General features: G+C 40.3%; 2 protein-coding genes across 6 annotated transcripts in view; one reads left to right on the top strand and one right to left on the bottom strand.

Annotated features, from left to right (window-relative positions):
• LOC108619057 (uncharacterized) overlaps positions 1-20937 on the bottom strand; it is a 97650-nt gene that overhangs the window by 22123 nt on the left and 54590 nt on the right. The gene's annotated exons all lie outside the window — the stretch shown is intronic.
• On the top strand, positions 14746-16755 carry LOC108619049 (farnesol dehydrogenase). Its single transcript, XM_018015343.2, has 2 exons — positions 14746-15348; positions 16375-16755. The coding sequence occupies exons 1-2, from the start codon at positions 14776-14778 to the stop codon at positions 16549-16551; spliced, it is 750 nt and encodes a 249-aa protein (XP_017870832.1). The 5' UTR covers positions 14746-14775; the 3' UTR covers positions 16552-16755.

Raw genomic sequence — 20937 nt, 5'->3', positions numbered from 1 at the left:
AAATCCCTTAGGCTGACTGTGGGCGTGGCATTGGGCGTGCTGCTGCTGCTTCTGTGCCTTTACTTTTTTCCTTTCGTGTTTTTTCAGCTAACCTTCTTCTTCTTCTTGCTCTTCCCTTTTTTTTTTTTTGTAGCTGTTGTTTTTGTTGGCCTGGAGCGTGGCACGGCAATTGGCATAAAATATGCGCCGCTTGCATGCCAGAGACTTGTTATTAAAACATAAAATTTGCATGCAAGCCACAAAGCTAAGCGACTAAAGCAGACGCCAAAACCACGCCCATTTGGCCAGAGTCAAGATAAAAATACGTGCCAGTATATATTGTATGTATATATGTATATATCAAGTTATATACACTAATATATAGACTCTACTGTATCAATGTAACGTGCCCCAAAAAGCCAAAGGCAAAGGCACATTTGTCTTTGGCACACCTGGCGGGGGCAGTTCTCGCACAGGCAGGAAGTTGGTAACTGAGCCAAGTCTAAAGCTGTTTAGTTAGCAATTGAATTGAATTGCCTTTCGGGAGGCTATCAAAGGAGTTTACTTAAATATTGTCAGCTTCTGCTGCTGCATATCTACTTCAACTACTATCTAAATTTACATGTTCAATAAAGTTGAACTCCATCTATCTCTCTCTCTCTCTCTCTATCTCTGTGTCGTGCTCACCCACTGGGAGCACCTGCTGTTACCATGACAACTAGCCATGGCCAGCAGCAGCATTTGCAAACACAAACGGTGACAGCATAAATAGCAGAGCACAATCAATCCGCTCGGATATTGTTGGCCTCACAGCAGCCACAAAGGAATGCTGCAAATTTGTAGTGTTGCTTGTTCATGTCCTCAGCAGATGATGTGAGCATTATTTGTTTGAGCTGCATGCTGCACGTGTAAAATGCAGAGAAGAGAGCAGAAGAGCATTTCACATATCGAGACTCACAGCCAGTTTGTTTAAGGCCAAGGCAAACCAAAAAGGAAAAAGGAAAAAGGAAAAAGGAAAAAGGAAAAAAGAGAAAAAAGAAAACCCGGTGCCCCAAGAATTTTTTGGCTAATTCGATTTCGCTTTGAAGTCTCGAGTGTGTTTACAGTTTGTCTGAATGAATCTGAAGTGGCCCACGCAGAGCATTTAATTTGCTGCTCCTCTCACTCTGCCTCCCTCCCTCTCTCTCACTCTATCTTCCACTGCCACAGCCTTTGCACTTGCCACACGCAAATATTTTGCTCCGTTTTTTTTTCTGCTATTGTTTATTACCATTCCCTTTTTTCCCACGCCAGTGCAACGCTGTGCATTGCTCCTGAGCTGCTCGCATTGGCACTGCGCACAGCCTCCACCCGCTCACAGATCAGAGCACTAACAACCGACAACCGACAACCAACAACCAGCAACGAGCAACAGCAATGGCAAACAAACAACTATTTAGCATACGCCCCTGCCTAAAAGCGTGCAGCTGATTTTTTACAGCTCTGTGAGCGTATTTTTAATTATCCTGTGCATGCCATGCACACAGCAAAAGAAACTGCAGCTGTGACTGGGCATGACTGTCAGATACCCTGTGCTGAGCAGAGAAATTAAATAATAGCTTTTAACATACTGCAGTAGGACTGAGTCTACAGCCACCTCTTTGAACCACATTTATATGGGGCCCAACAGCCTGATATACTTCAACTATTTAAATATTATGATACCATCCTCAGCTCACACCTATTGAAAAAACTCTTGACTTATAAAAACTATAAAATATTCACTTTCTTCGCCTACACAATGTATTTTGTATTCCATAGTGCTAAAAATATATTTAATTGATATCTGTTTAAATAAAAATTAATTAAATAATCAAAATAAATAAACTCATAAAATAAATAAATATTATTAATAAAAAAGTATTTAAAAAATAAATTAATACAAAAAATAAATATAGTACTGAAGAATTAAACAAATTAATAAATAAAAATAATAAAATATATTAATATAAAATAAATAATACACAAAATATATTAAAAAAATATTTATATTTTTGTTGAATTTTTTTATTTTACATTATTATTTTTATATCTCTTTTGTATTATTAATATACATAAAAATAATATTAACTTAAAAATTTATTTTTAATTTTAATGTCAGAAAAAATACTATTTTATTTTATATTACAACGTGTTTTTTTTTTCTTTTTAATTTAATTAAAATGCACAAAATAAAAATCGCCAAATTATGACAAAAAATTAGGACCGGAAGATATAAAAAATTAACATTAATTAAAGCCAATCTAAAAAAAATCCAAGTCATAATTTAAAAATAACTCTAGTTAGAAATAAAAGTTAAGAGCTGTTGTTGGAAGACGTGCAAATAAATCATTAGCGCAGCACAAACCACCCACTCACCCACACTCTCTCTCTCTCTCTCTCTCTCTCATACACACATAAGCACCCTGACAAGGCTAGGCCACCCACTCGCGCATAGAGAGATATAAAAACAATGGCAGCCAAATGGATTACAGGAGCGAAGCATTAATAACGCGCACGTCCAGCTCCACCAACTCGAAAATAGCACGAAAAATATGCAAAAAAAAAAAAAAAAAAAAATTCCGCTTGTTTTTATTTGCATCTCAATCATATTTAGTTAGGATTTCAGCTGCATCGCAAATGTGAAACGATTTACGGCTCGCTTTCACACGCTGGCTCTTGGCTTTCATTTGAATATGCAACTTGAGCTGATTTCGAGGGATTACAGCGCAACTGTGTTCAGTGAGTGTGTGACAGTGAGCTGAAATGCAATTATATAGTATTTATAAACGAACGTAATGCGACTTCTGCGTGAAGCGAATTGCAGCGGTCCACAAATTCGAGCGAAAAGTATTTATATTACAAATAGCGAGAAATGCAAATACAAAATGTCGCGGGCCATTCCAGATGATGTTAATCGAGTGTCAATTGACGTCACGCAAATGTTGAAGCTTTATAAATAAAGGCAAACATGAGCCGTAACAATGGCCAGGAGAGTCTAGTTAACTAGCTGGAAATTAATTTATTGCTACTTGAAATTCTATTGCAGCTGCCGCACAGCCAATTCGCTGGAGCCGAATCAACTTTTATGTCTTTGTCGAGGGATGCTGAAAATTCTTTGGCTTAAGCAAGCCCAAATAAATCCGAAGCCAGACGAATGCACAGTTAAAGTATTCAAAGACTTTTCCCAAGATTTTTCACACATGAAAATGCTGCAACAATTTAGTAAGAGTGTTGAAATTTTGGCTGCCTTTGTGGCAACTGAATGTAAACAGAAATCAATTAAATATAACATATATTTGTAGGCCAAAGCAAGATGAACGTAGCAGACAAGGAGTATTAGGATCTGATTATCAAAACTATCAAAGTTTCACAAAATACAATATTTCGTAGAGTTTAGCACTTGAGGCAGTTAGCTCTTGAGTACGTTTACAGACTGCTAATTATAAATGAATGAAAATATTGTGAAAAGAGCTCAAATATTTGGTATATATTTAACTCTCATATTTATTTATGAAAACATTAACGAACAGCGTCAAGTGCAGACATTTGTTGGGCTCGAGCGTATATTTATGACGCGCAGCAGCCGACATTCAAAAGCTAACAAATGGCATAAATAAGTCTACTGCCACGCCCCACACACGCACACACACACACACATGGCATAAATGTATGCTCGGTAGGCAATCATTAAGTGTATGTAATTTCCCTATTGCATATTTTATGCCAGGCAGCTGCTTCGGAACCCTTTCACTCACGCATCAGCGACAATTTAGCGTCATTAGACATTAGTGAGGAAAACTAACTGCACATTAAACATTTACGAGTGGGTGCTTATGGCAAAATAATATTATCAGCAACCCCTCAACGATCTATCCATACTTTTCAGCCACACCCACACACACACACTGGCAAACGACATTTGCTGACCGAACATTAGGAAAATTATAATGAGAAGCGGAGCCATATAATTGAACAGAGCCATGGAGCAACTCGGATCAGCTACAACTGTTCCTACTTAAATGCCAGCCAGTTGCTTATCCTTAACCTCATGTCACCCCCGCCCTCCTCCCCGTCCCCGTCGCCGTCACCATCGCCGCCCCAACTCCTGTTCACGTCGTGCGTCGTTCCGTTTGCATAATGACGACCCACGTGCTTGGCCTCGGGAAACCCAAACAGGTGTGAGTATGTGAGTGCGTGTTACCTATGCCACATACACGCACACACACACACACGCACATATAAACATACATATGCCTCTTTTTTTATTTATTTTTATTTCATCATTTTCTTCTTTTTTTTTTTTTTTTTTGCTGTTCCTGTTCCGTGTTTCTTTTTCGGGTAGCCTCTTTTCCTGGTAATTAGAGTTTCATGTTTCGCAGCCAAACAACAAACGGAAGCCGCTCGCAGGCGTTACCAACAACCAGAACAATAAGAACAACAAGAACATACATTTGCCAGGCAGGCAGCAGTCAGCAGTCAGCTGGGATGTGAGGAACGTGATGCTTAATTACAGGCCATTACCAAATATCACACATACGCCATGTGGCCAGCGGCATGGCAGCCAGCACAATCCCAGTCAAACTAAATCACTATAAAAAAGAAAAGGAAAGGTATGCGAATATATGTACATGCAGCTAACATGCCCACTTTAACGAAGATTAAATGCCCTCACAGTATAATTGCCTCGACTCCTAATGATATTTTATTAGCACGAAAACTCAAAAAGCTGAAAAGCCGAATACATATTGTGTTATGCCTCCGCATATGACATGCGACACAAATTGTATTGCTGCTGCCTTTGATTTAAGCTTATTTACTTAAATGGAATTCATGCCCCTCCCCCTCCGCAAGACGAAGCTCAATTTGTATGCCATCAGCGCAATTGATTCCTTCACACCTAATTCAACTGGCGCCGACTAGTTCTGGGCTTTATTACTTCGGTTCAATGACATGGATATGTTTGATGTGGCTCACACGCAGACAGCGTGAGAGACAGAGACGGCGGAGGGGAGGGGCGGGGTGAGAGAGCGGCATATAAAACACTAGCAATCGAGCAAACGAAGCTACCAATTGCATTTAGATTTAGATGCTCGACAAGTATATATATCTCTCTCTCTCTCTCTGTCTCTCTCTCCGTATATATATATTTATATATGCATATTATATTTCCATGTGCATATTGATGTATATAAAAATACATATATGTGTGTATATAGAGTTTCTTTCCATTAGTTTTCAGCTAGCCAAGTTGGCGAGTCAGCCGTGTCGATAACCCAAATAGCTGCCGCCCTCTAGGCAAATGCAATTTAATAGCAAGCAGCCAGCAGTGCAGCGAGTCACGGCAATATTTAGATTACACGACACACCGGCACACACACACACACACACACACTGACTCCGGACTCCTGTGAGCCTCATTGCACGCCCTCATTTGGCCCCACTGGGCCGGTCTCCGTTTAATAGTATGCCAGAAACCGGCACGAAATAATTGTTTTCCGTTGAGCAATAATTTTCTATACCTTTGCCGTGCTGGCTGCCGCTAGCTCGGCTCCCTTGGCATTTCCACACCCAACCGCCCCCTTCCGCCAGCGCCAAGGTGCCAACTGGCCAAGCAAAGCTGCCAGCAGCAGATCTGCCCACTGGCCAGCCCAGTCCAGCTCAGCCCAGCCCAGGCCTGGCCAGTCCACTGGGCCGGCTGGTTCGCTTTACTATGCGCGGCACAGCAAATTGAGTTAAGTGTGTAAAAAGTGCCAAGCCCACAGTTCAAGCAAAGTAGATTCGGTTTTTGTGGCCAACTCCGAGGGGCAGCAGCACACGCTTGTCTCTGGGGCGTATGTATTTTGTGCGGCCCACTAATAGCTGATTAGCTTTTTAGCTGGCAGTGATATACGCTATAGCGCTCCGCTTGGCGCACACTGATTACCCCAGTCAGTTAGTCGAGCTGCCATGTTCTGCCCACAAATTCATTAAGTGGCTCTCTCTTTCTTTTTGTATGTGTATGTGTATGTGTGTGTGTTGGTCACATTCAATTGCGCATAAATATGAAACAGTTAATGGGTCTGCCAACAGATATTAACGAGCTGCATTAAACCAAAAAAAGAGAAAAAAAAAAAAAAAAATTTGCTTAAGCATGTTAATTCCCCAATGGCTAATTTTTCCACTCTATGCAAAATGTGTGTAAAGCAACAACAACATATCTGGCATTCCAACAGCGTTAATTTGCTTTATAAAGCATTCGAGTGGAATATAACGAGAATTGCGGAAAAAATGAGTTACATAATTTTTATCAAATGCCAAAGTACATTTATATTATATATGTAATATGTAATATATGTAAATATGTAATATAAATATAAATGACTATAAAAATAAATTACATGTATATATATACCACTTAGTCCAGATTCAAACGGCTTTTCACTCCTTACAAAATCTCAATTGTTTCCCTCATTTTTTACCCTGAACGCATACAGAATGAGAATTCAGCGTATATTAGTTTTTTTTTATAAGGCTGAAGGAAGCTTAACAGGCCACAGATAGTACACATATATGTTCTTGATCAGATCGACGAGTTCAGTCGATCTAGCCCAGCAAAGGCTAAGAGCTTGAAGGTATTATTATATATGTATATTCATGTATAACTGTTGTTTTTCGATAATTGGTCGTATCGATAAAAATCGATCACTTTTCATTTTTTAGCCTGAGGAGCTATCAATTTTCGATATACTGTGGGTTCAGGGTATTGCTTAGTCGCGTTGAGTGAATCTCGTTTATGTGCTTAAAGCAAGAATTTTTATCGGGTAATGCATTATTTTGAAGAATGCCTCGAATATTATGATATACTACTATATGTACTTGACTTACATCAATAGCCCAGCCTATATAGTATTCCCAATCTTATACAAATTTGCATTTCATGTATATTTTTTTATGGAATCCTTTCACTATTAATATAAAGAATAGTTGCAAATGAAACTGCTCTGATTATTTTTAAATATTTCTCATTCAGCCTCTAAACTGCATCTATTTTCATTATTTTTTTATTTATTTTTTTTTTTTTTTATATTTTCCAATACTATATTTATTATTACAGATTTGCCAGCACTCAAATTTGTATTTAATTTATCATTTACATTGTTGTTGTTTTTTTGTTGTTTTTTCTTTCTTATTTAATGCGATCTCTGGAAGAATAAACACAACAAACAAACAAGAGGAAAAGCTATGGGTAAATGCATTTTTATGATCTCATCCGGTGAAAACAATTTCCCTGTTATTGTTGGCTTCGTTTTACTTCATTACCGAACGGTCAGCGGTGCAGCGGTGGGTGCAGGAGATTGGGCGAGTGGTGATGGTGGTAGTGGTGGTGGTGGTGTTGGTGCCATGGCTAACTTACATTGTTGCCGTCGCTCGCCTCATTTGCGATAATTTTATAGATCCTGTAAACTAAAGCACCAAATGATGGCCGCTTTGTATGCGTAACAAATGGCAAACAGCCAAGAACAACAATTCGAAAAGTGAGCACTCCACGTGCCCCCACAACACCCGCAACGCCCACACCCACACACACCCACACACTCACACACCCACGCACCCATACACACGCGCACACTTTATCTGCCCATCCTGCTGCTGCCATTATGCCCATCAATCCCTCCGGCTGCCACATTGTATTGTCAGGAAGAAGAAGCACAAAAAAAGGAAGAAAGAAAGAAGGAAAGTATATTGTATATATAAGCAGAAAAGTAGGGAAGCAGGCAAAACCAACTACGCGGCGCTTTTAAAAAATTTGTTGCCTCTTTTATGAGCAGCTCCTTCGACAGCTCCTGCTCCAGCCCCAGCTCCAGCTCCTGCTCGTGCTCCTTCTCCCTTTCATATTGCTGGCATTTCACCTGTTTTATAACTGGTTTTCTTTGCGCGCTGCTGTTGGCTTTAAATACTTCCTTCCCGCAATGCCATCCGCAGCAACCATTTTAACAATTTACACTTAAGTATTGCAAGTGCAGGCTTTGTTAGCCCTCAAAACGGAGACGGCAAAGGTCGTTGCAAGTGCGAAGAGCGTTCTGCTGGAAGCACTCATCAACTGCAACAACAAGGCTGGCCACTTGCGGAGCAACCTACGCGAAAGGCCATAAATGCCAGTGGAGCTCTGACTTCTATGCATATTTGTATATGCTTATTTGCTGCGCTGCACATAGTTGAGGTATTTAGTGAAAGCCTAAGCTAAATTTAATATAGATGAAATAGAATATGAGGTGCGTACTAGAAGAGCGCAGAAACCAATGCATTGTGTTCGATATTGAAATATCATCTCAGCGAAAAACGACCCAAATGCCAAGCGATCCACTATATAACATTTGATCAACTTTTCGTGTTATGCCTTAGGTCTTATGTCGCATGTCTTACTGCTTAAATGAATCTAACTAAGTTTCTCGGTAAGCAACCATATTTTTCTGTCATTTCCAGCAACCTCCTTTATATCGAAAAATTTGATCAGCAATCATGTGAATTTGGATTAGAGCTTGGACTCTAATTTGAAAAAAAGCTTAACTTTTTTCTGCCTTATTAATAAAAACATATGAAACCATTTATTTATTATTTTTAATTTTTTTTTTTAATTTTCAATATTTTAGTAGTAGTAAAAATTATGTATGTGTATTTTTATAAATAAAAATTAAAAATAATAAAGCTCAAAATATTACCTTTAAATTAATCATTTGTTTATATTAAATTTTCTTTTCCATTATTTATTAAATATGAAAAAATGTAAAAGGCCAAAAGGAAAAAAGTTTCTCCCATTACAATTAGACCTGGTAAGACGATCGAAGGTTGATATTATAGGCAAGGGCAGCCTTCGAGTGGTTTCGAAACACTAACTCTCAAATAATGACTTCTAGTAACTCTAGGTCTAGCTAACAAGTTGGATGAAACATTTTAGTTCGACTGAAGCTTCCCTATAAGAATTCATCGTCAAACTACATATGAGAATAGAGAGGCCGACAAAAGTTGGCATTGCATTTGCACTATATGAACAAGTCATATTATATTCATTCCAAACAACCAACTATTTCTCTACACTTTCTCAACCAACTGTGGTATTAAAGTCGTTCAAGTCCATTTAAATCTGCTTGTTTACTGGCAAAACACATTCGAATATGCGAACGAAATTTCAAATTAGATTGCAGCTGACAGAGCACAAAATCGGAGAAAAACTCTTAAAAACAATTTTCGGAACGAAGCAAAAAACCCGCGAATTGGCTGTCATGCTGATTGAAATCAACAGAGGCATAAATTCGCAGAAAAAAAATTATGAATGGCGTATTTTTTCCATGGCAAAATGTAACTAATGTAACTACAGCTATACAGTAAATAGTAAATAGTAGCAAACAAGTGGATTCGCGGAAAAGCAATAATAATAACTAATTTTCCAATGAAACGATGAAAGAGACAAATGAATGTAAGCCAAGTTGAGTGAAAGACGGCGAGCAAATGTAAATTCAACTACTATTTGTATTGGGTATTTGAAATATTTCGATTGCTTTCTGCTGCTGGCTGTCAGCGCCAGGATATTATCGTCCTGCTGCTGGGCTCGGCTGGGCTCGGCTGGGCTGTGCTAAGCGCTGACGTCCTGTCAGCGTCTTGGCGAAATGAATGCGAATGCCGAAGATGTTAATGATGGCAGGCCAATGGCTGCTGGCAGTGCAATAGCAAATTGCGATATTAACAACAATCTCAGCGATTCAGTGTGGAAAACACACAAGGGACTGAGAGAGAAAGGGAGGGAAATGTATATTATAGAGAGAGAGGGAGACGGAGAGGGAGCCGAGGCAGCAGAAGTTACTGTTGTGATTGTGTCAGCAAGTATTGAAAAATAAATGCAAATTGTAGCATGAAAAACGAAAATTTATCAAATGATATAAAGGCAAAGAATGAGAGAGAGAGAGGGAGAGAGAGTGGGAGAAAGAGAGAGAGAGAGAGAGAGTAGAAAGTACAAGTGATTTAAATTGTGCTCTGCTTTGACACAGCTGATAAGCAGATGTAAGCTGGCAATTACATGCATTCATACAGCCAGCCACGCCCACTCACACACACACTCACACAGAGTCAGCCACAGCTAATAGCTAGCAGGTTAATACAAGCACAGGCCCAGGTTTATTTTGCTTGTATGGAAGCGCGTGTCTCACATATCGCCGCATGGCGTATGCTGCATGCCACATGCCACATGCCACATACCACATGCAACTTGCTGTTGTTGTTGTTGTTGTTGTTGATTGTTTTGCATTTGCAGAACAGTTTTTAAATGAAATTTACATAAAATTACGCCATTGCCTGCCTCATGCCTGGCGAACCAAACTAATTTATGTAGATTTTTCGCTGCATCGCAAACAAACACACACACACACAGGCACACACACACAGAAACATGTACGTACATATGTGGCATGCGCTAAATTGTTTTCATCCCACATTAAGCGTCGGTCTGACCACACAACTAGCTAATAGAAGGTTTATTAAACTTTAATTATTATATATTTTTTTCCACACTGATGTGGATCTAGTTATCAATTCTAATTTTAGTTATAGCATTACAATTGGCTTAATAAGGTATATGCGGCTTATATTTTCGCTAATTGAAATTTTGTTTTCAATTTAAATATCAATTTTATCAATTTTATTTTGCTCGAATTTATAGCGAAACACATTTTTATACCCTGAACCCATTGAAAATGGGAAATCAGGGTATAATGGTTTTGTGAAAAGTATGTAACAGGCAGAAGGAATCATCGCAGACCCCATAAAGTATATATATTCTTGATCAGGACGACGAGCTGAGTCGATATAGCCCTGTCCGTCTGTCCGTCCGTCCGTCCGTCCGTTCGTCCGTCCGTCCGTCCGTCCGTCCGTCCGTCCGTCCGTCCGTCCGTCCGTCCGTCCGTCCGTATGAGCAAAAGGATCTCAGAAGATATAAGAGCTAGAGAGCTGAAATTTGGCAAGCATACTCGTGTATACCATAGGCAGTACAAGTTTGCTTTATTTTTTCGATAACTCATCCGATAACTTTTTTATCGAGAATAATCGAAAAATCGACAATGTTTTTTCAGCTTATTTTGAACACTTTTAGACCTGGAGACTTCAAATTTGCGTTGTATATAAAGTTAATGGATACAAAGATTTTGTAATTTACAGATTTTGGATACCACGCCCCCTTCGCCCCCAATTTGTAAAAAACGCATTTCAAGTACTAGAGACTTGTGCTTTGAAATGTACACACATTTAAGCCATATGATTACGCTCTAAAAGTTTCATTAAGATCGTATGTCTACAAAAGAAATTATTCAACAAATAAATTCTCGTTATATTGCCCACACTGCAGTGCAGCCCAAGCGCAGCCGCTGCTAGCTGCGCAGTTTGCAAAGCGCGTGCTTATACGTGCATGTGTATGTATGTGTGCATAAAAGAAGTCCAGAATGATTAGAATATCAGTTTGGAGGGTTCAGGGTATCTCCTAGTCGAGCAGTCTCGACTGGAGCCTTCTTACTTGTTTCATTTTAATTTTTTATTTATATAAATCTACAATTTTATCCATTTTAAATATGCAAATAATAAACTTGAATAATTTTTATTTTTTACTATATAGATTTAATTGATTTTTTCATTGATATTTTTTGAATATTTACAAAATCCAAGAGCAAACTCCTCCTCCTCTCAGTTAAAATTTCCCAGATTTCCATTGTCTCTTTGAAGTTCGTATTGGCATCGCTTTGCCGGGATTGGCACTATATTTCTCACCTGTTTAAAGCTCACTCAGTCTCTGCCTCTTCTTTTGCCTATGCCTCTACATTTGCCTGTGCTTCTGCCTCTACCTCTGCCTCTACCTTTGCTTTGCCTTTGCCTTTACCTCTGCCTCCCCTTCTCACACTTGATAATTCGCATAATTTATACCTCTATCACTGTCTCACTCACTCTCTCTCTCTCTCTCTCTCTCTCTCTCTCTCTCTCTCTCTCTCTCTTATTGCCGGCCTGCGTGTCTGCCGTTCCGTTGTGCTGTCAAAATGTTTTTGTTCTATTTGCCGTTGTCAATTTTTGTTGTTTTCTTTGGCTCGTGTTTAAGAGCATGAGAGTTCCGATATAAGTGTGTGTGTGTGTGTGTATGTGCGTATGTGTGTGGCATGCAAATAAATGAAAACCAAATAGTATAAAATAAAATAATATGAGTTAAGCTAAAAATAACAGAGAAAGCACCGTTTAGGTAGCTACTGAATCCACCTGGCCAGCCTGACACACCTGGCCCAATCCACCTGCCATGCCGCCCATATGCGACAAGTTCACGTTTTCCTTTGGAGAATCGCTGCCGGAGGCTTCAGATTTTCTGTTATTTTTTAGTGAGTGTCTTTAAGTATGCAAAAAAAAAAAAAAAGAGAGAGGAAGAAATGAAGAAACCAAAAAGAGAACAAGTCGTATGGGCGGGGACGGGGTTGGGGGCGGATGCAGTGCCATACTTAAGCACAGGTCTATTGACACGTTTAGCAACGCCAACAAGAAGCCGTTAAGACAAAAGAATAAAGCAAGCGCAAAAAAAGAAAGTGGGAAAAAGAAGAGGAAAAAATGGAAAGGAACAAAACGTTGTACGCGTGACAGTCGCTGGAGCCAAAGGCGGGCACGTGGGCAGGTAAGCAGGTGGGCAGGTGGGCTGGTAGTCTAGTGGGCTAGTGGAAACTGGCACAGTTCGAATCTTGGTCGATTCGTTTATCTTTAGGTGAAATACCTGGAAAATCCATACAAATTGCCATGCATCAATATGAGATGCGAGAAATTGCCATCAAATTATTGATGAGCGCAGCTTGGCGGGCCACATTTTCGGATACCCTGACAAGTGGCCATTCCGAACAATTGTGTCCCCCAGCACGAGTAGGGGCTAGACAATGTGGCTGTGTTGTTGATGCTGTGCGAGATTTTTTGCTTTCGCTGCGATCTGTCCACAATGCTGGAGCAGTTAGTCGAGTCAACTCAGCTGCCATAAGCTGCACTCAGGCTCGATAAGGGTATGTGAGCTGCGGCTTAGTGAAGTAAGCTTGCTTTTTTTCTTCTTCTTCCTCCTCTTCTTTTTTTTTGCTAAGTTCTCTATCTGCTATCCGAGCAGCAAGAACAATGGAACGCTTGGGTGTGCCAAGTGTTAATCAGATGGGGCAGCTTGATTGATAGAATGTAAAGCAATTTGTGTATCGATATAGCAAGAATAATGTCATTGTAGTTGTTGTTGTTGTTGTTGTTGTTCTATTACCCATTGCTGTTGTTGTTGTTGGTGTGCGGGCGTAACGAACATTTTCCCTTTCCAAGTTGCCGCCTGCGAAACGTTTCGCACTTGTAATTGCATGATAAAGTGCTGCCAAGTGACGGTCGTGATTTGATGAACATGACCACACACTTGCAACATGTTGCAACACTAGCAGCACACCAAAGAGACAGAGAAAACCGCCAGACAGACAGACTGACTGGGCGAGAGGGAGTAGGAGAGCGTGAGAGAGAGAGAGAGAGAGAGAAGGAGTGTGCATAAAAAACGGATTGCTCGTTAGAAACTCGTGTGAAGCTGCACCCATTTGGCCTTAAGCTAGAGCCAAGTGCTTTGCCGCGCGCTTCGTCAACCCTTTAAGCTGTGGCCATACACCACTCCGCACACACACACACACACACTGACACACCTACACACTCATCGGGCTTTTATTGTTTCCCATTTAAGCATCTCTTGAATGTTACGAGCGTTCCATAAAAAAGGAAAAACGGCGATAAAGCAGAAAGACCCAAGCAGATCCTCCGACAACATATGGCTGCCATATACCATTTGAAGTGCTTTAGTTGTTGCAATAGGTGTACTTAGGTGTGCATGTGTGCATGTGTGTGCGTGTGTGTGTATCGCCTGTTGGGCTGGGCATAAATTGAGGCGTCGTTTAACAGCACTGCACGTTGGCTTTTTTTTAATAGCCCATACATATTCATATATGTATGCATGTGTTGGTGCATCTACATGCCCGGCTGTTTGTCTCCGTGTGGTTATATTGCCGGCACCCTTATTAGCCCATTTGCCAAGCAGCTAATTTAAAAGTCAGTCTTAGCTCTAAAGCCAAAGCCAAAGCCAAGCCAAGCCAAGCCAAAGCCAAAGGCAAAGCTGAGTGAAGCCAAAACTTTTCTGAAAACTGAGCAAACAAAAAGAAAACTGAAATTTTAATAACTTTCAGCGCTGTGTGCCAAAGAGAAACAGTTAGCAATCAAGCAAAAACTTTATAATTATATTGCTGCAATAATATTCGACACTGTTTATTGTAATGCAATAAAGAGCTCTTCATCAAAAAGTTTTTGATGATGATACTACATAGCCGAATATGATAATCTCATGCCAGCCTATTGCTAAATGTTAAATCGCTCACAATTTATGACACCCACAGACTATGGGGCACTTATCACCAGCCGGACGGACGGAGTGAGCTGATAACAGCAGAGAGCTGGCAAACAAACAAGCCCTCCGGCCGGATCGGCGCAGTGAACCTGAACCGCGGAGCAGCTGTTATGAGGTGGCCTGTTTCGCAGCGCAGAGCAGTGAGCGAGCGACACGTCAGGCCAAGCGGCAGAGCGAGAGAGAGAGAGAGGGAGAAAGCGAGCAGAAGAGCGAATGATAAGCGGCCAGCCTCACTCTCTCTCTCCCTCTCACTCTCTCTCGCTCTCTCTCTCTGTATAAATAAGTCGCTCGGCCTGCGCATCGACTCATTCACTCAGTTGTCTAGCATGGATCGGTGGCAGAATCGTGTTGCGGTCATAACGGGCGCCAGCTCGGGCATTGGCGCTGCCTGCGCCAAAGTCTTGGTGGCCGCCGGCTTGCAGGTCGTTGGCCTGGCACGTCGCACCGAGCGACTGGAGCAGCTGCGTCAATCACTGCCCAAGGAACAGCAGGCGCGCTTCCATCAGCGCACCTGCGACGTCTCGGCGGAGGCGCAGGTGAACAGCGCCTTCGAGTGGATCGAACAGCAGCTGGGCGGCATCGATGTGCTGATCAACAATGCGGGCATCCTGCGCGACGGCCATCTGCTGGACATGCCCACCAAGGACATCACCGATGTGCTCCAGACCAACCTAATGGGCAGCATCTACTGCACCAAGCTGGCCGCCAGCAGCATGCGTCGCCGTCAAGTGGCTGGCCATCTGTTCTTCATCAACAGCACCGCCGGCCTGGCTGGCTACAATCCCGGCCACATCGATCCCAGCCTCAACATCTATACGCCCAGCAAATTCGCCTTGACCGCTGTGCACGAGATTTGCCGCCAGGAGCTGATCACACAGAAGTTGAAAATTAAGACAACGGTAAGTCGAAGAGAGAAAATTGATAAAGAGTTGAAGCTCAGCAGAGAAATTAAAGTTAAAGTATTTGAATTTTTAGTGAAGATAATAGTTTGGAAACTATTCAAATCCCATTTGTGAGAAATACTTCCAATGGCTTTGCTTGATGAAGTCAAATATTATATCAGTTAGGCTTAAATTACGTCTTTAAATAATTAAAGAATTTTGATTTCTAAATATATAAACAGCCTGCAGTTGATAATAGAATTTGTGCCTAGTCATGGATTAAAAGGGTCTGTAACAAAAATTGTTGTTTTTTTTTTTTTTATACAAAATATTTTCTTTCTGAGAGATTCGTCTGTTTTTGCTTAATAGCAATGAAATATTATAAATATATTTTTATTTATTTATATAATATATAAAAATATTTTTAATAGTATTTCTTATTGTTTTTTATTTTTGCTTTTTGTTTATTACTATATTACTATTTTACTCCTACTACTACTACTATTTTTATGCGGCACTACTATTTTAATATATCTCTTTAAAATCGTAAAAAAATTATATTTATATATAGTAGCTAATTATCAATTCCATATAATTCTTCTTCTTTACTTTTTATTTCAAACTGAAATTGGTGCAAAAAAGTACCCTTTGTTCATAGGAATAGTAGTAGTTGATAGTAGTAGGTAATAGTAGTATTTTCATGAACACCACTGTATTTGAGGAGATTCAAGAATTTTTTTTCTATGAATAGCATATTTCATGTAATTACTATACTACCCAAAGAAAGAGTATGTCGAGTTAAGTAGCTTTTCATATCTTCCTACTATAAATACATAAGTAGTATAAATCATAATAACACTTAGTCAGCAGATAATAATTATGCGGCCATAGGCAAGAGGTAAATTAACTTACAGTATTACGACGTATAGATATTAGATTTCAGAACTGCCGAAAATGACGGAGCAATTAGAGTGCCCAATCAGCTCCCTGAACTCCCCACAGCCAAAGAGAGCAGCAAAATAAATATTTCTTCTACTTTTACAGAGCATTTTCCCCGGCTGGGTGTCCACGGAGATAGTGCCAGACGAAACTAAAGCCCAGCTGGGCGACGTCATCCTGCAGGCCGACGATGTGGCTCAGGCGATGCTCTATGCGCTCTCAACTCCGCCGCATACTCAGGTGCAGGAGATAACGCTGCGTGCGGTTGGCGAATGGTACTGATAGCGCTTATCAGCTGATATGAAGTGTGCACGTGCTTGAAGTTCTTGTTGTTGTTGTTCTTGGTGTTGCTGGTGTTGCTTAGGCTATGTAATCAACACCTAATAACAATCAAATGAACTTGACAACTCAATGCACAAACACACACACACACACACACTCAGACACATAAATACACACAAATAAATACACACACACACACTCGTACAGCTTGTTTGTTTGTTTGTGTGCCTTGGGCCTGACTTGTTTGCGTAGCAGTTGGGGGGGCCATTGGGCGGGGCACATTTCATTTTTATTGTAATTGTTATGATTATTGTTGTTGATGTTATTATTGGCCGTTAGAGTTTAACAACAACAGCGTCAAATAAATAATTCAGTTTCATACATTAATAACGGACTGTAGAACAGTTATTGCAACCACAGAGCCACTCAACAGTGGCCCAAACACCGACACCAATCACCACGCCCCACGCACCTTGCGGCTAGTCATTTTTAATACGCGACCAATCGATACTTCAATTAGCCAGCCCAAGAGCTATAATATTGACTTGTTAGCAGCACATGTTAAATATTCAGAATGGCTCTCCCTGAATAATTGATACCCTGCACCCACCCAGCGCGTGTCCTTCAGCTAACTGGCAAACTAGCACTTTAACGAATTCATTAGAACATTCCCGTTCTCTCTCTGAGTAAACTTCAAGTTTTTTGTCTAATATTTGGCAGAGTAATAATACAGTTGGCTGCCGAGCAAAGAAACTGTCAACACAACACTAATGAACAAAGAGCAAAGCTCCGTTTGCTAAGGTCTCTTGGCCCATGCTCCTACTTAATGTGCAGTGTTTGCTTTGTACAGGTGATAGTTTCCAGAAGTTGCTGATTGAGGGTGAGAATTTCATGTAAACTGTATCTATTTTATTTGTGATTTATTTCTCAGAATTTCTCGCCCACTGCGTATACTTAATATTGTTGATTGTAGCTGAATAGAACATGTAATAATGTAAAAAGGGTTGCATAAGCGGCAAAAGCAAAGAATCAATCTCGGAAATCTTCAGGTAGGTATTATCTGTCAATTGAATCAACGTTCTATGCACTGCGCTGTGCTTCAATAAGTTAATTAACTAATCTATGGCTGCTGCTGTCTAATGCCTTTAATTCCAATTCAATAGAGCTGATTAAGAGAGTCGAAATGCGCTTAGAAACGACTCAGTCGATTTGGAGCCACATGAGGAGCTTCCTAACGGCAGATCTCAACACGATTTGCTACTCAGTCAGGCCTTGAGCTCTGTTAAAAAACAACACACACTCACACACACACACTCACACACGTTAAAAATGTTGTTTAATTAACGAAATTGCAACATTAGCAGCACAAAGTTCAGATCTTAACTCTGCCACTCCGATTCCAGTGCACACGTTTTGCCAGAGGTTTATTTTGCGTGTAAAGCGCTGTCGGACAATCCAGCACAACTCGCTGTTGCTTTTCCCCCATGTTTTCTTTATTTTCCTATTTTTTTTTTTTTTTTGGCGTATTTTCTTTTCCCCTCTTTGTCAGCTTTTGCTCGGTTGCCATACAAATTCTTTGGCTACAGCGGAAAACGCAAACTTTTTTCAAACCTTTTAATGACAGCGCATAGCAATCCTTTTTTTTTTTTTTTTTGCGCTGCGTTGCTACTCGTAACACCCACATGAGCAGCCCTTGCCAGTGTGCGTGTGTGTGTCTGTGTGTGCGTGCATGTGTGTGTGGTTGATAGGTTCAGGCAGTGTGGTTGGGGCAGAGCGAGCACACACTGCCTACAACTTGGCAGCTGCGTTGTTTTAAGCCCCATGAGGCAGCTGTTTGTCTGCCCGACCGCTCGGCCCGGCCCCAGCTCCTGCCTCTCACTTCCTGCTGCCAGCGCTGCCAGCGCTGCTGCTGTCTATGCGCTTGTCAGGCACCCAGTTAGACAAGTTTTGTCAGCCGCAGCTTTGCACTTCACTTCACTTATTTCCGGCATTTTGTTTTAATTAAATTTATGACAAATGTCATATAGGACAAACTTTTCGCAACAACAACAAAAGCAACAACAAAGCAGCGCAGCACCAACAGAAAATAACAAAAAAAAAAAATTGCATTCAACACTTTGAGCTGAGCATGAGGCAGCCGCTTTAAGCAAATATTGAACACTCACACACACACTCACACACACACACACACATATGCAGCTCATAAGTCATCTCTAAGTTTTGAGTTCAAGTTTTTGCACCGCCTAACTTCAAATTAATATTCAGGCTTAAAGACTTTAGTCTAGTTTACTACGACTACAAATTTGAAGAAACTTTTAAAATTTACGAGAAAATTGCCAATAAAGGGAAAAGGCCAAAGTTTTCATTGAATTTCAGATTAATTACTGCAGCTAAAATCTAGATCCATCCTAGGTTTCATTCGATATTATTTATGCCATGAATATTTTATTTTTCCACAACGAAATTGAGAACTCGAGACAAAAGTTTCTTTCACAAGTCTCGGCATTAGCCAATTAGAATTTATTACAACACTTCTAGGCAATAAATTATAAATTATGTGAATTAAGCATTTGGGTAACACATGGCCTAATGTAGCCTGTGCAGCGCTTGGCTTTTGGAAACTCATTTAGCAAAAATATAACTGGCTGGGCATATACAGAATATATGTATTTAAATAATAAATACTTTTTTGAGTTTGTTGAGCTTAAGAATTAGACATAAAAATAAAATAAAAGCCTGTACAAACGTTGCTGTCGGGCTTTACCAACTGCAGAATACTCATTCACGGCTGAAATGCTGTTCGATATATTTTCAGAATGGCCACGCCCCGAATGGGCATAGATATATACATCACACGCTATTGGCTTACATACATAAGATTACACAAAATCCATATGCTCTTGTCACACTCGAGAATGAGTATAATTTATGTTGAATTTGCGTTAATATTCATGCAAATTTTTGTGCAATTTTCACTCCATTTATGAGCTCAAAAGTAAAATCAGAAAAATCTGGGGAAATCATACGCAATTCATATACGGAAACTCGTTTATATGATTTAAGATAGAAGAAGACATTGTGTTTAGCATCATATACGTCACATACAACATTGTTTTCTACGTTTACTTTAGCTAGGCACTGGCCTAGCTAGGCGGTGACCTTTGTCCAGGACATTGTTTGGCTTATGGCCCGGCCCCTATGCATGTGGTCAAACGTTGTCTGCAGCCTCGGGCTGCACACAAAATCCAGTGGATAATTTTGTATAGTTTGTGCACCAAAATTTCAATGGGTGTGGGTGTGTGTGTTAGTATGGGTGCAGATGTGTGGTTTGTTGGCTCGCTTTAGGCCTGTACAAAGGCATTTTTAAGCAATTTAGGCGGCTGTTCGAGCTGACCTGCTGCTGGTCCCGCTCGTTGTAGTTGTTGCTGTAGTTATTCACTTATATTTAGTGCTCCTGGTATCGACATCTAGCTACCGAATGACAACAGAGCATACACACAAGAGCACCCACACACACATGCACACACGTGCACAAACATACATATATTGCATAAAATGTGCTTTGATAGAGCGGCCAATCGAGAGGGAACAGTGGCCATGCACTTGATGGCAATGCAAACAGAATTTAAAAAAAAAAAAAAAAAAAAAAAAAAACTACTTAAATAAATAATAAAACGAAAATAAAATTTTCTGTCGTTTTCGTATACCAAAAACAGGAGATATTGAAAATACACAAGCCGACTTTAAAGTTGCCCTAACAAAAGTTCGATTTGCTCAATTCAAAGTACGCTTTGAATAAAAAGCTCGCACAACTGAAAGCTCGATTCAATTATATCCTTGGAGCACTTGCCAAATGGCATTAGCTGCCGCCTGATTGCCCCGAGCTGAATAATGTTTGACTTGAGCACTTAGCTGTTATCTAAGAATGGTCTCTGGAGCATCTTTCTGCTGGTTATCAGCCACAGCGATGCAGTAGGGTATGCAATTGCTTTGTAAGCTCAAAAAAATAATATAAAAAAATGAAAAAATTTGTTTACCAACTTAATATGCTTTTAGCACACTACATGCCAGCAGGAGCGGGAGCAGGAGCAGGAGCCGGAGCAACAGCAGCAGCGGAAGCAACCGAGAGCCCAGGCTCGCTGAGCTCTGTGGTTTGCCTGAAGAAGATGTATATGTATATGTATATATATGCATAGGCACTTTCCATAGGGGCTTTGCTTAAGCAATGAGCACTTGACTGATTAGATATGGGAATTTTTGAATGCGCTACTTTTGACTTGAGTCGCAGCGTCTTTGGCAACATTTGGCTCGAGGGACTCGGTAGTTGGCAGAAAATTTGCTAAAATATACACAACACATATAGCATGCGATATTTGATATATGTAT

Source organism: Drosophila arizonae, chromosome X (assembly GCF_054131065.1).
Source record: "Drosophila arizonae isolate 15081-1271.41 chromosome X, UAZ_ARI_1.0, whole genome shotgun sequence".
NCBI classification, from domain to species: domain Eukaryota; kingdom Metazoa; phylum Arthropoda; class Insecta; order Diptera; family Drosophilidae; genus Drosophila; species Drosophila arizonae.
The sequence above is the reverse complement of the archived record's forward strand: the minus strand, read 5'-3'. Positions and strand labels throughout refer to the sequence as shown.